A 15,181-nucleotide genomic window follows, 5' to 3' on the forward strand; every position below is an offset into this window, starting at 1 on the left:
AAGAGTCTTGCTTTCCTCCCTTGACTTTTCATGACCATATTCAGCCTGCACTACAGAATCCACAGGTATGTGGATTTTAACCACCATTAACAATTCTCAAGCACTTAGGGCTAACAATATTTTTTACCCTAACAAAAAGGTGGGTAAGTTCTACATGAATGAAAAAAAAGCTATATGGAAAAAACAGACCTTCCTTGTTTCCTGACTCCATATACTTCATAAGCAAAAAATGTGACCATCCATCCATACCAACTGTATCTTTATTTTAAGAAAATTTTAGAATTCTGAAGTAGTTAGAAACACCTAAAATATTATGAGAAACATACACTAGTCAAAGATTCCATTAAAAAAACAGCAGCCTATAACTTTTAATTTATCAGAAACAGGCTTTTGCAAAGAAAAATGTCTGCTATCATTACCTACAGGTTCATCAGGGGGAATGAGCATAACAGAATTAACAGCTCTCAGCTGTAAAATTACTAATTCCAGTAATACAGTACATTAAACATGCCACTTGAGATATATGCCAACTTAAACTACCACATATGGCATACTATCTAATTATCACAGTTTGTGTTTTCATATGCAGAGCTGTTCTAGTTTTTAAACAATGTGTCAAAATGCAGTTTTTTCTGAAAACAGAAAATGCTATCTTTTTATAATACCAGTAGGTCAATATTGCAATTTTAACACACACAAGTTAAAAGAAAAATTAAAAGAGAAAAAAATACATTGGAACAAGTCTCTGATGTTTCAGAATTGCTCTTAACTTTCCTGTTATTAAAATATTGGGGTGAAAAATTAATTTTAAATTTTTAAGAACATGTTTATCTAAAAGGGTATTTTCAATTTTTTCTTCCTTTCAACTCTTTAATTCACCTATTGACACACTAAGTCTTAACTGACAATAAACAGACAAAACAATCAAGTTAGTCATTGCCCCAGTTTTGAATGTGAATAAAAAATACTGTGAAATAGCACGTGTACAGACATCAGTCGCAGTCAAGACAGACATCACTTGTGTTCCTTCATGTGCAATTTGACCTCACTCAGAACAATTGCTAGTGCAGAATCATACATTCTAATTGCAGTTTAGTACAAATCATGCCCTAAAATATTTGATTTCAGATTCCCCAGCTGGTGCTTCATGTCACTTCAGCTGTTCAGAGGGATTTTTTTTTATGTTTCTTTGTGCAAATAAGCAAAGAGCTCACACATAGCTACCACAAAACATTATATAACCTTAATCTTTCCTTTTCCAACTCAAACAGGACCATGTATTTTTAGACAATAAAAATCAAAATGTGCTAACAGCTAGCACCTTAATAGACAAATAACTTTGTAGCAGCCATTCCAAATACTTTTGTTTCTTGTCCCAGAGTAAAAAATAAAGGTATGCCACTCAGTCATCAAATGCCTTTTCCACTGTCTCCCTTAGTTCTCACAAACTGCAGGTGGTGTATTTGATAATTTCAACAGAAAGCAGATAATATCAAGACACCTTTGAACATACTGTCTTACTCTAAAAAACAGATTACATCACAAACACGAGAGTAATTATACATACAAGAATCTAATTAAATGTGCCTCCCCAATTTTATCCAGTTTGAAATGAGCATAAAGTCCTTGAACCTGCAATTACCTTTACAAAAGGTTTCTATTAAGCTCGAATTTTAACACATGCAAAAATGATTTTTATTTTTTTTTTCTGAAATAATTTGAAAGGCATTAGAATCTGAACACAAGATATTTTAGGTTCCTATTTTCAATAAACAAATACGGACAATATTATTAAAAGTATAAAGACTTGTGTAAACAACCGTACTACACAGAATATGGGAAAACCTTAAGTATTTAAATTTTCTTAATGACAAGCTGGAAGGTGAATAGACTTGATTTCTTCCATATATAATTCAAATCTTCCCCAATAAAAAGTCCAAATAATCTTTCTAAAACATGAGTCAAAACACTTTATATAATAATAACCAAAAATAGGGCAATTTGACTTCATAATGACTATTTTTAGCCAAAATGCAAATATATCCTTAGAGTTTATTTTTAGAAAGCTTTCCTGTGCCTTTTCGCATTTCCTATTAAAACTTTACAGAATCCTTCCCACTAATTGTTTAGATAATTTTTGATAATTTAGTCAGTTCCATAGTTCATAAATTTTGATTTATACCTTTCAAAGCTAAAATCAGTCACGTACATCAAAATAAAAGACAAAAATTAGTAGTTGTAGCAAGAGCAAATATTTACAAATGGAAGGAGACTTTAGAAAACGTTTACTTGGAAAGAATTTGTAACTGAATCTGGATTAGATCTAGCACTTCTTTTAAAATTGATCTTTTAGCCAGACTGGCATACACTATCATAAAGACAGTGTTTTTCTATATAGAATTACTGAAGAGATTTACAAATAGATTCAAGAGCCAATCTATACATAAAGATCAGAAAACCAGGCCATTTTGAAGCAAAGAATAAAAAATTCCAAAAATTGTTTATTATATACACTAAATTTTTATCACTTGCTCTGCTTTTGGCATTAGTAAAGGGTTACATATCTGCACTAAAATTTAAAAGGAAGTTTTAAAACAGTGTAGCTTTCCTTGCAAAGGGACCATGAACTAAAAGAAAATACTATGAAACTCTTACCCCAAAAGGGAAAATATGTATATTTAGCAAGTTCATACTGGCAATCTTTATAATATACCTATTTTTGATAAATATCTGAATATCTATTGATAAGTGAAAAGGCACCCTACATTATCCTTACCAAAACACATGCATTATTCCTTTGTCCATAATTCCATTGACTATAATAGAATTGAATGTAGGAAGAAAGAAATATCCAAATACAGATTCAAACACCTCTAGCCAGCTGAGAAAAGTTCAATTATAATTGTTTGCAAGCCTAGAAAATGGTGAGAACACAACTCTTCTCAGGGGAAAAGTCAGCAGTAAATCTTAACAACCATAAATGAGCACCAGGGGGGAAAAAACCCACAAAAAAAGCCAAAACAAACCATCCGTCTGCTTCAAAACAAAAGACAGAAGCCTTTTACCAAAAGGCCTAAAGTAAAATCACACACTATATATATATATATGTATATATATATATATATATATATATATATATATAAAATTCACTACTAATAATCTATCCCTATGTTTAAACACACCACTTCAGGATTAAGCAGACTGGAGGTGTATTCCACCTTGCATAAATTCAATACTTACCTGAATTTAATGTTTGTATACAGAAACTGCTGGTATTATTACTGCCTTTGTACAAGTGTCTCCACTTACTCTTGTGGGAGGCAGCAGCAAATAGGAAAGAAATTATAATTTTCAGTCCTCATGCTTAAGAGATAAAAAAAAATTTTTATTTCTTTTTGCTTAAGGTACTCGAACTTCCGCAGTGGAAAAAATGGAAAAACTGTACCTGGAGAACTGGAGAAATGCTCACCTCTAGGGGAATATTTGACCTCAAGCAAAACAAAGAACGGAAACAATTCATCAGGTTTTGATTGCATCCAAACATCTTCACCCCACCTAAAAACTGGAAATTTTACTTCTCTGAATTCATCAGTGATGGTTTCAATGGCAGAATTCCTATTCTGAAGAGCAAGTATCAAAGCAGCAGTAAAAAACTATTCATGTTAAAATGCTTATTAAATAAACTACTCATTTTTCAGCATTTAGAAATGCTGAACTACTACTAATAATTCAAATGATTTGTAGTAGGAAAACTTGGAGCTCCAAAAATAACTCAAAGACTAATAATTGAAATTAAATACTTAATTTAATACTGACTTCCCCAAATAAGCAGCACACACACAGTATTTTCTGGATTAAACACATATTTTTAACTATCTTCAGCATTCTAGCATGGCCCAGCCAGCAAGATCCCTCCATTTCCCCAGTGGAAGAGGGAAAGCATTGGCAAAGTCTCATATTTTGAAGGTGGCACCACAAGTTAATTTCCAACTTTTCTAACTTTCTATATTCTAACTCTGAGAAACGTCTATACAGGAATCCAATATGAAATCCTTTTCTTTTGAGCAAAGGAGAAAGAAATGGGGGAAATTATAACCCCTTAGAATCCAGCATGTGAAAATACAGTGTGAAAACTACTGCACTCTAAAGGGATTAACACAAGAAAATCTTCTTAAAGCAGAGGGAAACTTTAGAAATTATTCAATATGGAATAATAAAATCTTCTCAAATTTTCCGAGATATACTACTCTTTCCCACTACATAGAGACTTACCTATGAGAATTCCAGAATACCTACAGATAGACTTGTTTCTTTTCGAACTGGCATCAATCACTTCAAAGTATGCCTTGGTTTGTCAATAAACTGCATCACAATTCAGCACATAATTATTAATAGCACTATTTCCTCTAAATCAGCATTGCAACATCACACCTCTTTCTAGACTTACTGAAGTAGGTCATCCTAAAAATACAAAATTTGATATAGCTCCTGAAATACTTGTAGTTTTAAGCACACTTGACTTGAATATCAGATGGCCATCGTCAGCTTATCTGCACTCCCAAGTAACCATAGCTTGAAATATGAAAACCTTGTAACACAAAACCAGTCCTACAAATATACACTAATTTACACCAAAAATCCTGTATGCCTCCTTAGGATCCTTAACAGGGAAAACCCATCCAAACTAAGATGCATGCTTATAAGTACCAAGAGCATTAAGACCACCCACTCTGAACTCCTATGCTTAAATACTTCACAGGAAAAAAAAAAGTCCTTGGTTAACTTAGGAGCCCATATAACTATATGCATACTTTTGAGGAAAAGTTCATCAAGTCTTACTGCAGGTGAAATATTGCAGCCCTGGGGAAATTTTTGTAATCACTTCTGAAATTTTGTACTGGGAGAAATAAGGCACCCAAATCAGAACTAGTCAACCTAGTAAAAAGCAAAATTCTTAATAATAAACAACAAAAATCTTCAGACAGCCAATACGACATTGTGTAATTTTACAAGTAGAAACTTCTTTACAAAAGGAAACAAAGAATTTTGCACGAGATGAAACTTCACATGTTCCTGGACTAGTCAACATGGAAAGCATGGTAGCTCCTTATACACCATATGATTCAATTGAAAACTAGACAAAGTGAATAAATAAAGAGAAGCTTCTTTTTCTTCATTTTGAGCACATTCATGTGTGTTGGAAAAGAGAAATGTCAAGGTACTGATTTTGCAATAATGGATGACTAGATTTTGTGTCCCTATGTCCGCACTAAAGGTTTCAGGAAGTGCTAAGCCAATAAAATGTGAAGGACAGAACTGAGCTACTTCTGAACATCACAACTAACATTCTTTCAACCAGTAATTGCTATCAGACAAAAGAGCTGTTAGAAAAGATAATATAGAAACAATAGAATCTTGTTGTTACTAATCAACAAAGCACCATTTAAAAACCTGGAATAAAAATAAGCTAGTTATAAATGTCTTGCTTAATTCAAACACCGACCTTGTTACCACTATCAATTCTATGTCTCCCAGACTAGAGGGCATAAAACATTTGCATAAACTGGAGGGGTTTGTTTTCCAAAGGTACAGGAAACCTAATGGGACAAATTAAATAGCTGCCCATTTAATTGATTTTCTACCATCAAGTGCATGCAAGACTAAAGTTCTGGGACTAGCAATTACACATATTTCTATATACACTCAAATATTTTTAACACTCTGATTTAAAATCAGAGGAACCAATTTTTTCTTCTAAATTCTAGCTATTCAGGGAAAGAACCATCTTTCTAGCCATGAATCAATAAATAAAAAAATTATTCATTAATAATTCATTCATAATATATCATGTTGGCACTTACTAGAACAGCTAGTCATAGATGTATCCATACAGAACTTAAAAATCTTATAAAATTATAAAGTATGTGTTTTATTATTGTTAAAAGTAGTGCACATACTAGATGAGCACTTGGCATCACCAACATTAAAAAAACCACAAAAACATATATCCCTAAAAGAAATCTTTTTAAAGTTAATACTTCTTTTTCTTTCTTCTTTGAGTATTTTCCTATGCTGAAAATTATATGTTGTTTGATGAAGACTAATCTCAACAAAAAACTGGCAGACTTCAGTGTACTGCCGTGCACAGTAAGAGAATCAAAAGTAGGAAATCATATTTGTATAAGGAATTCCTGGGAAATGCAAATTTTGCTTTAGATTGACAGTCGCCAAGTGTTCACCTAATAACGTTAAGTAGAAGACATACAAAGAATGAAGTGTGCACACACATGCAAGGCAGAAAACAAACCCCATACATGTTCTACATCTAACACTTGCAACAAATCATTTTTATAAAGCTTTAAGGCATCCAGTAGCAGCGTTTCATTGCAGATCTCTGAAAAATCAGCACAGACAGAATGCTGGAAGACCCTCTCTTGTTCCACAGAAGTTTTCTTCAAATCCAAGGCATAACTCCACTAAAAAGCCTATTTCCCTTTTTTTTTTTTTTTTTTTTGGTGTTCCTCAGGAAAATTGTTGGTAGACTGCCAGATTACAATAAAACATAAATATTCTATAACTCCAGCTCAATACTGCTGCCAAAACAGTATCCATGGCAGCACCTGAACTGCTGCTGCTGCTTCTAGTTGTACTCCAGACTACCCTACCTGCACTCTGGCACTCCCTAACACCAGATTACAGATGGGGACAAAACGTAAACCACTGTTAGATCAAGCACCAACACTGGCATATGGCCCAACTGGTCCTTCCTCCCCCTTCTCTCACAGCCATGACATTTCATAGCCCAACTCTTTTGGAATACACTCTGGTAACAGCTTTAATTTTGTAAGTACACTGGACGCTCAACAAAGCCAACTGAATGGACACATGCCATTTCCTACTTTTCCAGTGCAAGACCTAATATATATATTTCAATAATTCATGTTATAAAAATAACAACTCCACCATTGTATATTCAGTTAAATATTTGTAATTTTTCATGTGCAATTTAAAAGCCAGAATTTCGAACACACTGGGAAGATGATAAATTGCTGCTGCACCTGCTTATCTGGTTCTCTACAGCGATTTTTTCCCCCTATTGCCAATGAAGAATCTAAACAGGACTAAAGTCACTACTTGAGAATGAAAAAATACATAGAAATCTTCCAAGAGCTTTGGAGGTGTGCACTATGGTTCTTCATTCAAGCAAACAGGTGCCACTCTATCAAGTGGGGGAAAATAGTACAAATGTGTGAAGCTCTTTATGTGGGAAACTACAAGAGAGTTAAATGGCACTGAGCAAGGCACAAAAAGTGCTTTTAAAATAGAAACAAGGGAACATGCAGAGAACCTCAGTATCTAATTTAATTAATGATTGAGAATGCAAAGGCTCCAACTGGTGAAACATTAGCAGCAGCCATGAATTTCACTGTAGTTCTGTATAACAAGTAATCTTACCTGAGTGATTCTCAAAAAAATGTCAACACATCGATTGTATTTTTCATCTGATCCTGTCAATGCTGAGATGACAGGCCCTGCAGGATGCAGTGAGAGATCAACGATGAAAAACAGATGTTTAGTCTTCTCAAAATCAAAACCTATAAGACCAGGTAAACATGAAATTTTGTCCAAGATTCATACTCCTTTATATCCAACAAGCGCTAATGTTACATAATGTTACACTTTCACATACATAAGTTGACAAGAGTATCTCTCACTTACAAGGGATCTGACTCCAGGTCAATCATATCAACAATGTTTAGCTTTAAACCTGGTCCCTAACATACTGCTCTTTCAAGAGCTATCTGGTCACACAACTAGTTACTCACATCACCTACATCAACCTAGGTTCATGCTCATCAACCTGGAAGAAAGGTTCTCCAACCTTCCACAAAGGAGACTTTATTTTGTCCATCAATTATGCAGAACCCTTAAACCTTACACAAATTTACTGCAATTCAGGAGTCAAGAAGAACAATAACTAGCTCAAGCAAAGAGTGATAAATCCATACTCAAAGGCTACAAAGCATGCTAGCATTGTACAGCTGGGAGCTGATTTCCATAGATGTATTTCCAAAGGTTGCCTTAAACTGACATTTCAATCACATAAGTTCTTGCAAAGGAATTGCAATGCTTAGCTATTATCAAGAGCAGCACACCTAATATTAAGTAAACTCCAGTAAGATTCGACCATAATTATCAATATGTTAGAGTGAAAAAAAGATCATGGTGGATAGGAATTTAGATCTTGTGATTTTTTATGTATTAAAATGTTTAATGTGTTTATCAAATACAGGGAAAATTTAAAGCAGAGTATTCTGAAAATCCTTTCTCTATTTTTAATGAAAATACAAGCAATGTAGTTGATCTTTATAATGCCATGAATTATCTATCACAAGTTGGGATGGAGAAACCCCAAAATCAAAACAAAAACGGGATGGAACACAAATCTGTACTGGAACACTTATGAAATCTCTAGGTTATAGTATAATTTGAGATTTCCTCTGGGAGAAAGAAAATTACTCTGAATACCAGGGTGAATTGTAAGGAACCTCCTATTTTCCTAAAGCTATGTCATGCAGTCAGAATGAAGACAGTCATATATCAACAGTAAATTAAAAACCTTGCACTTGCACATGCACAGCACTCTAATTGATTCCATTTGACAACATCAAATTCCAACTCTCCATGTTTCCATACTACTAGAAGTCCTTAACCACAAGACTGGGCTAAATAAAACAAGCACTAAGCATTCCCCCTACAGAATATAGTATACTACACCAGAAATTCATACCAGACACAGTAGAACTCTTTTCATTTACAGACAATAGCTGTTGCCAGAATAAGCAGAAATATTTTTACTAAATCCATTATAACTGTGACATTTCAAAAACACGTGCATCAGCTTCATTACTCAACAGATAAATCTGAGAAACAGGAAAAACATATTACAGTTTTAGATTGAAGTACGTTAAGGATTTTATGCTAGTGTCAAACAAATGCAATTAGAAAAACCAAAAGGCCTACCTAGAAACATGGCCATCAATAAGAGTCAGAAAAGCAGCCTTCCAATTTCTAATATGCACTGCGTTTTGTACCATGACACTGCAGCCTCGGAGGGTCAGATTAATTAAGATCAACAGCAGCTGCAGTGCAACGTGAGAAGCACACGGCCACAGCTCTCACCAGTCCAGCCCAATTACCTGCAGCATTCCAGCAACCACGATACTCCTCACCAAGTCATTCATTCCCACTGGCCTACCGATAAATGCTAAGAAAAAAATAAACTCAAAGAGGGACTGGAAAGCTGCCTGCACTGCTGCAAGATGCAACAATGATATTTGCCAGCCAAATCTTTATAGAGGTTGCTTAACTTTATGTGAGAACCGTGTCCAAAGACAGAAATGTGATAACAACAAGGTGCAATCCCTCTTCCCCAACACTCTATGCTCCATTTCTGGAGGCCAGTCTGACAAATTCACTAAATCCAAGGTTTTCTTCCCTGGCCAAAAAAGCTACTGATCACTGACAAAAATTCTCTAGTCAACTACTGAGGCCAATATCTAAGCTAATGAAATTAACTAAAGAACAAACAAAGATCAAAGAGTACTTGAAAAAGACACTGCTTGGTACAGGTTGAATCCATTATGAAAAGCAAGCATGTGTTTTGTTTACTGCACAAGGGAGAAGAGGAAAACAGGAGATTCAGACATTCCCTGTTTATATTTTTTTAAATATTATCTCTAACACCTATTCTCTATCAAAAATCCATTAAAACTTGGATCTACCTACAAAAAACTATTAAATTATTGTATGGAAGTTTGAAACTTCTTGAAAGGGAAAAACTTAAGTCTTGTTTATTTTTTTTTAAATAGTAATTGCTTTACAGAAATCCTGACTTTATCAAAAAACAATGCTGTTACTAGAAGCATCTTCATCTACATAACCTTTCTAACCTACTAAAAATACTTCAGTTTTCAACCATATTGAAACCTAGATAAAACCAATCACAATGAAAATGTTGAAAATTTAAAACACAGCATTTCCATGTCATAACAGCTGTCCTCAACCTATTCTTTTTATTTTGACAACAAAGTTAGTTGTTGGCCCATGTCATTTATTCAAGTTAGACTAACCATTCCAAATCTGTCAGAAGTTCTTATAAACCTTTCTATGCAAGACAAAGACACAGCACTTTCTTGCAAACCAAAGCCATTTACTATGTCAAAGTTGATTTACTCATTAACATGAATAAGTCCCTACAGGTAGAAAAAAATGAGTGCCAAATTTCTACTTTAACTTCTCAAAATTTCTCTAAGCCTACCAAATTACCATCGGCTAAATGACAGAACCCAGATATGTAACAATCTCAATATGCTACTAAGTTACATAGTCAGTTTCAGCTTCCTTTTAAATGCAAAATACTACAGATCCGCTGGCTAACAAGCTAACTTTTTTTTTTTATTCTGTTTCTGTAACCAGGCAACAGACAACTGTCCAACTGAGAATTATCTCTCTGAACAGCTGGCAATCAACACTTGGGAGTTTTTGGTGGTTGGTGTCTTTTTTTTTAAACTAGTAAAAAGATCAGTGATTACTTTAAAAATCTATACAGCTCTAGATTCCACCTCTGAAATCTCTACTCAATATTTAGTAATTTCCTTAGTCCCATTATCCCTGAATTAATATATGTAAGTGTTTGCATCAGAATCTAAAAATCTTAGATATATACTTATGTAGTATCTAATTAGCTAATGTCAACATTTCAAGAAAAAAAGTAGGATCAAGAAAAAAAATGAAATGCATTTATTGATGTATGACAAAGCCCTTCAAGGAACCAGCACAACAGACAGGTATTAACTAAAGCCATTCTTGCTTCTAACACCACTACTCTTTTCCATAGCTGAAAAAGCAGTATTTCACTTCAACATTATTTCAAGCATTGATTTTTTTAAAACATTTCTTTCCTTACTAGAATTTTTTATTTTTAAGAGTTACCAATTAACATGATAAACGCTATTTCTATAAAGGAAATAATAATGGAGAGCCAAGCTTGATATATTACACCTTTCTCCTTCCCCACAGTTTATAGGAGTAATGATGCCATAAGATTATTAATTATAAATTCCTGTAACTTAATGTGTTACTTATACATTCAATGTTTTTGAAAGGTCTTTGTCGGAATAAGAGTTTTCAGAAGGGCACTGACATTATGATTGGCTATCTATTAGCTATTAGCTATCATAGCTATTATGATTAGACTATCTCCCATAACATATGAATGATTCAAAAAAATCTGATATTTAAACAGAAAACAGTTAAAAACAGGAGTCCCTTGGTAGAAGCACAAAATAGCCACACATCACTTCATACACTGTCTGCATGAATGGGAGAGCAAACTCCCACCTTTTATATTCTCCAAACATTGATATAATTACTGACTAGAAATCTGCTATAAGACCAACACATCTAACATGTTGCTAAAACCAGTAAAATCTTATCCCCCATTTAATTATGCTTTGATTAATCTCTGCTCCTGATATGTTTTCATTTAAGTACACCTACGACACCATATTCCAATAAATTGAAAAACACTGACCAAGTTCAAATTCACTCAAGCACCAAGTTCAGATCAGGCAAGATCCTGTTGCAAGATAAACAACACGATGTGATGTAACATAATTTTGTGCATGTGTGTGCATTTGTGAGACCGGGGCGGGAACGCAGAGAGGGAGGGACAGGGAGAGAGTCTGTGCACGAGAGAGAAAGAGAGAGTGCACGGCAGCATTCACAAGGGAGAAATATACAGGGCCTGAGTGGCTTTGAGTCCTGTGCTCACTAAAATGCAGAATGAGAAACATAAGCAATGACAGTTTCAGACAACAGAAATCATCTTTCTTCTATTATTCAAAAAAAACCATACATTATAATAGCTTCAAAGAATAGCCACTTTCTTTATCAAGTTGGCTAAATCTGTATTTAATTTTTGAACCAAAACCTAGTAAGTCAATACACACTGTACTTTCTATGCAGAAGGATCAGCACCATTTAGCTTAAAAGTAGGGCATATTTTGCCATTTTATTTCTGCTAGTCTTGGGGGACATGCCTGAACAGAAAAGAATCAGAATATCCAAAGTCAAATTGCAGGAGTCCAGACAACAAGAAAAAAATCAGCAGGTAACCTGAAAAGAGAACAATAAATTGCGCACTCAAAAATCAAACTGTAGTGGACAGTAATGTATTTGTATACTGCTTCCTATCTCATAAACTAAAATGTTCAATGCAAAGCTGTTTTTTCTTTCAATTTCTTGTAATTAGAGCTGCCATATAATTCTTCAGTAATTATGTCACCTTTTGACGCACAAAAATAATTCCAACAGAAATCAGTCTGCATACTGAAGTCCTATATCACAGAGGGAAAAGAAAAAAACACTATTAGATCATAGGAACTACTCGTAACTTCTGTATTACAAGCACCTTCCTCCTTTCCAAACAGGAACTTACTCACTTTTCTAAAACTTTTTGGAAATACAGAAAACTTTCATAGAAGCTTCAACTACACAACATTCCACAGAGAAACATACATTAAACATATTTGTAGTCACAAGCATCAGAGGTAAGGATCTATTAGGAAAACAGCAATTGTTTAAAAAACTTTATAAGAAAAATAAATCATAGCTTCATCTTAGTTCTTTCAAAGGGCTTGTATTCCCTAATGTTATACGAGCAAGAGAGGCTGGAAGAAACCCAAAAGCCAACAGCTCAAGGAATGACAGGACCTCTGAATATTCCATGGGCTGGTGGTCAGACGCAAACAGAAATACTAACAAGAGCTAGTCACGCTGGAATCCATTTCCCATCCCTACTCCATGCTTTAGCAGGTATCAGTCACCAACTTCCTGAAAACACTCACTTTGCATATGACACAACGTGGCTGCAAATTCAGGGCAGACTGAATAAAGTCAAACTGGAACTCTGTTTGCACCTGTTACTGTGAAAATGTTTGAGTGTCCCTGCCCTAGTTATTTATATTGTTGCTGCTGATTTTAAGAGAGAATATGTTTATGTCACAAATGTTTTTCTCATGTCATTCTAGCTTGCGATTTTTTATTTTTCAAAGGTTCTTCTGTTACTACTGCTGCATCTTTATAGTTTCCCACACAAAAAAAAAAAAAAGGTAGTTCTGACTTAATCCAAAAACAGAGGAACTATACTTGAGCACTGAACAAAAGATCTAATCTTTGGAGCATCCTTTCCAAGTGAGTGTAAATAAACTGTAGTAAAATGAAAAGGCTCGTAATTTGGTATTTGGAATATTCTTCATAAACACCAATTTTCTGTAACATCCTTGCATATCTGATAACCCCTCATGTATAATGCAGAAAATCTATTTCATTTTCATCTATTGACAGTGAATTTAATTTACTATTGCAGCTCTTTACCCAGATTGTTATTAATTCTGCAATCAGGCTCTTCAGAATGCTTTATTTCTTCCAGTAGTTTTCACAATTCTACATTGATTTTTTTTACCCTAACATACCTTTCAAAAAAGGATCATGTTTTTCCTACCTTCCTAAAAAAAAAGTAAAAAAAAAGCTTCAAAAACAACAAGCACCAGTTCATAAGATGTAACTTCCAACAGAAAAAAAATCTACATTCAACACTTCAATCTCTGACTTTTAAGTATTATGAACTACATTCAATAAGGAGATGTACAACAGGTGCATTAGAATTTCCACATCAACAATCATATTGGTAAATAGACCAAAATATCTCTGTTAATGAAAAGTTATCCACCTCTGCCTGACTGTAAAGTCAGAGAACAGGAAAGCTAAATGCTCCAACATTTGTGCCCTGTTTACATCCATACCAACTGCCTTTGCTATTTTGTAGAATTCACTCTTGTTGAAATAGAGCAAATGCAAAGCAGCTCTTATTTTCCAAAAGAAAAAAGTCAGCAACAGCTAGTCAACTCAATTCTAAACCACCAGTTACTCTTCAAAAATAACAAAATCAAGCCACAAAAGTGTCAGCTATGTTATTGTGCATCATTTTTTAGAAAGTCCTCTAGAGCAAAGTTCAATTACAGAATGTTAATTTGTTCATCTTTCGGAAAAACGCCCCAATTATTCAACTGCAGAAGGTAAATCTTGTCTATCATTACATAAGACTCCCTCTTCAGAAATCTTATAAAGGAGGAATGCTAATTCAGGTATTTTTTATTGTTATACTCAAATATTAAAAACTTTTCATGTGCACTAATACAGCTAATATAAAATGTTAATTTTTTTATTCATCCAAAGTATTTCAGTTTTATAACAGAGCTTTCTTCCACCATCATGATAAACACAATATAAAGAATATCTAAAGAGCAGCACTTGTCCTCTTTACTTCACTCCAGAGCCAATGAGCAAAGCAGTGAAGCAGAAAGAAGGTACATAATGGATTTAAAGTAAATGGCCCATTCTTTATGAGGCAGTCTCTCATTTTTACTCATTCTAGCTTAATTGTCATTATAATGTCTGGAAACTTCAAACGAACAATTATCTTTACGCCACCTGTCACATTGGTGCTTAAAAGCTAGATTTTTTAAAATAAAAAATAAAGCAGTCAGTGTTAATGAAAATAATCTTTTGCAGAAATACTGTAAATTACTTTAAACTTATTTCAAGCAGTTAGCATCCAGTTCAGTCCATTCCACAAGCCAAAACAGACAGAATATTTATATTCACAATTGCACTTTGAAATATACTTTTCTGAGACAATGCTTTCTGCTGCACTTGACCATCAATATATGAAACACACTGAAATGTACATACATGCCAGAGAACGTAAAAATAAAAGAACTGGCTAATTTTTGCACCTACCTGGATAAAAATCTTTGGATTTAGACAGCTTGATGGTGGCCCCAGTCTCTTTCTGCAACTGAACAATTGTCTGTCCTCCCTTCCCAATTATAGATCCAGCAGCATAACTAGGTATGAGGACCTTTAGAAAATACTGGCCATCCTCTGAAAAATTGAGATATGCATGGTTAATATGGGTTATAAGTTGTCATTTTTCCTTCCCAGACCCACAAATAAACAAAAGGTAAAATCTTTAAACTCCTCCACTAATTCATGCATATATATCTAACCAGTTGCGTCATTATACAAGACATGTTTAGGCTATGCCTTTGACAGT

The 15,181-nt window shown here is 34.1% G+C and overlaps 1 protein-coding gene across 3 annotated transcripts in view; it reads right to left on the minus strand.

Moving 5' to 3' along the window:
- NOVA1 (NOVA alternative splicing regulator 1) overlaps positions 1–15,181 on the minus strand; it is a 140,841-nt gene that overhangs the window by 123,770 nt on the left and 1,890 nt on the right. For 2 of the 3 annotated variants that reach the window (XM_058806188.1, XM_058806186.1), the window contains exon 2: positions 14,866–15,009. In XM_058806188.1, the coding sequence (XP_058662171.1) occupies positions 14,866–15,009 (144 nt within the window). Of the gene's footprint in view, positions 1–7,455; positions 7,533–14,865; positions 15,010–15,181 lie in introns of those variants that run through there. The other variant, XM_058806189.1, reaches the window with a different exon arrangement.

Source organism: Ammospiza caudacuta, chromosome 6 (genome assembly GCF_027887145.1).
Source record: "Ammospiza caudacuta isolate bAmmCau1 chromosome 6, bAmmCau1.pri, whole genome shotgun sequence".
Lineage (NCBI taxonomy): Eukaryota > Metazoa > Chordata > Aves > Passeriformes > Passerellidae > Ammospiza > Ammospiza caudacuta.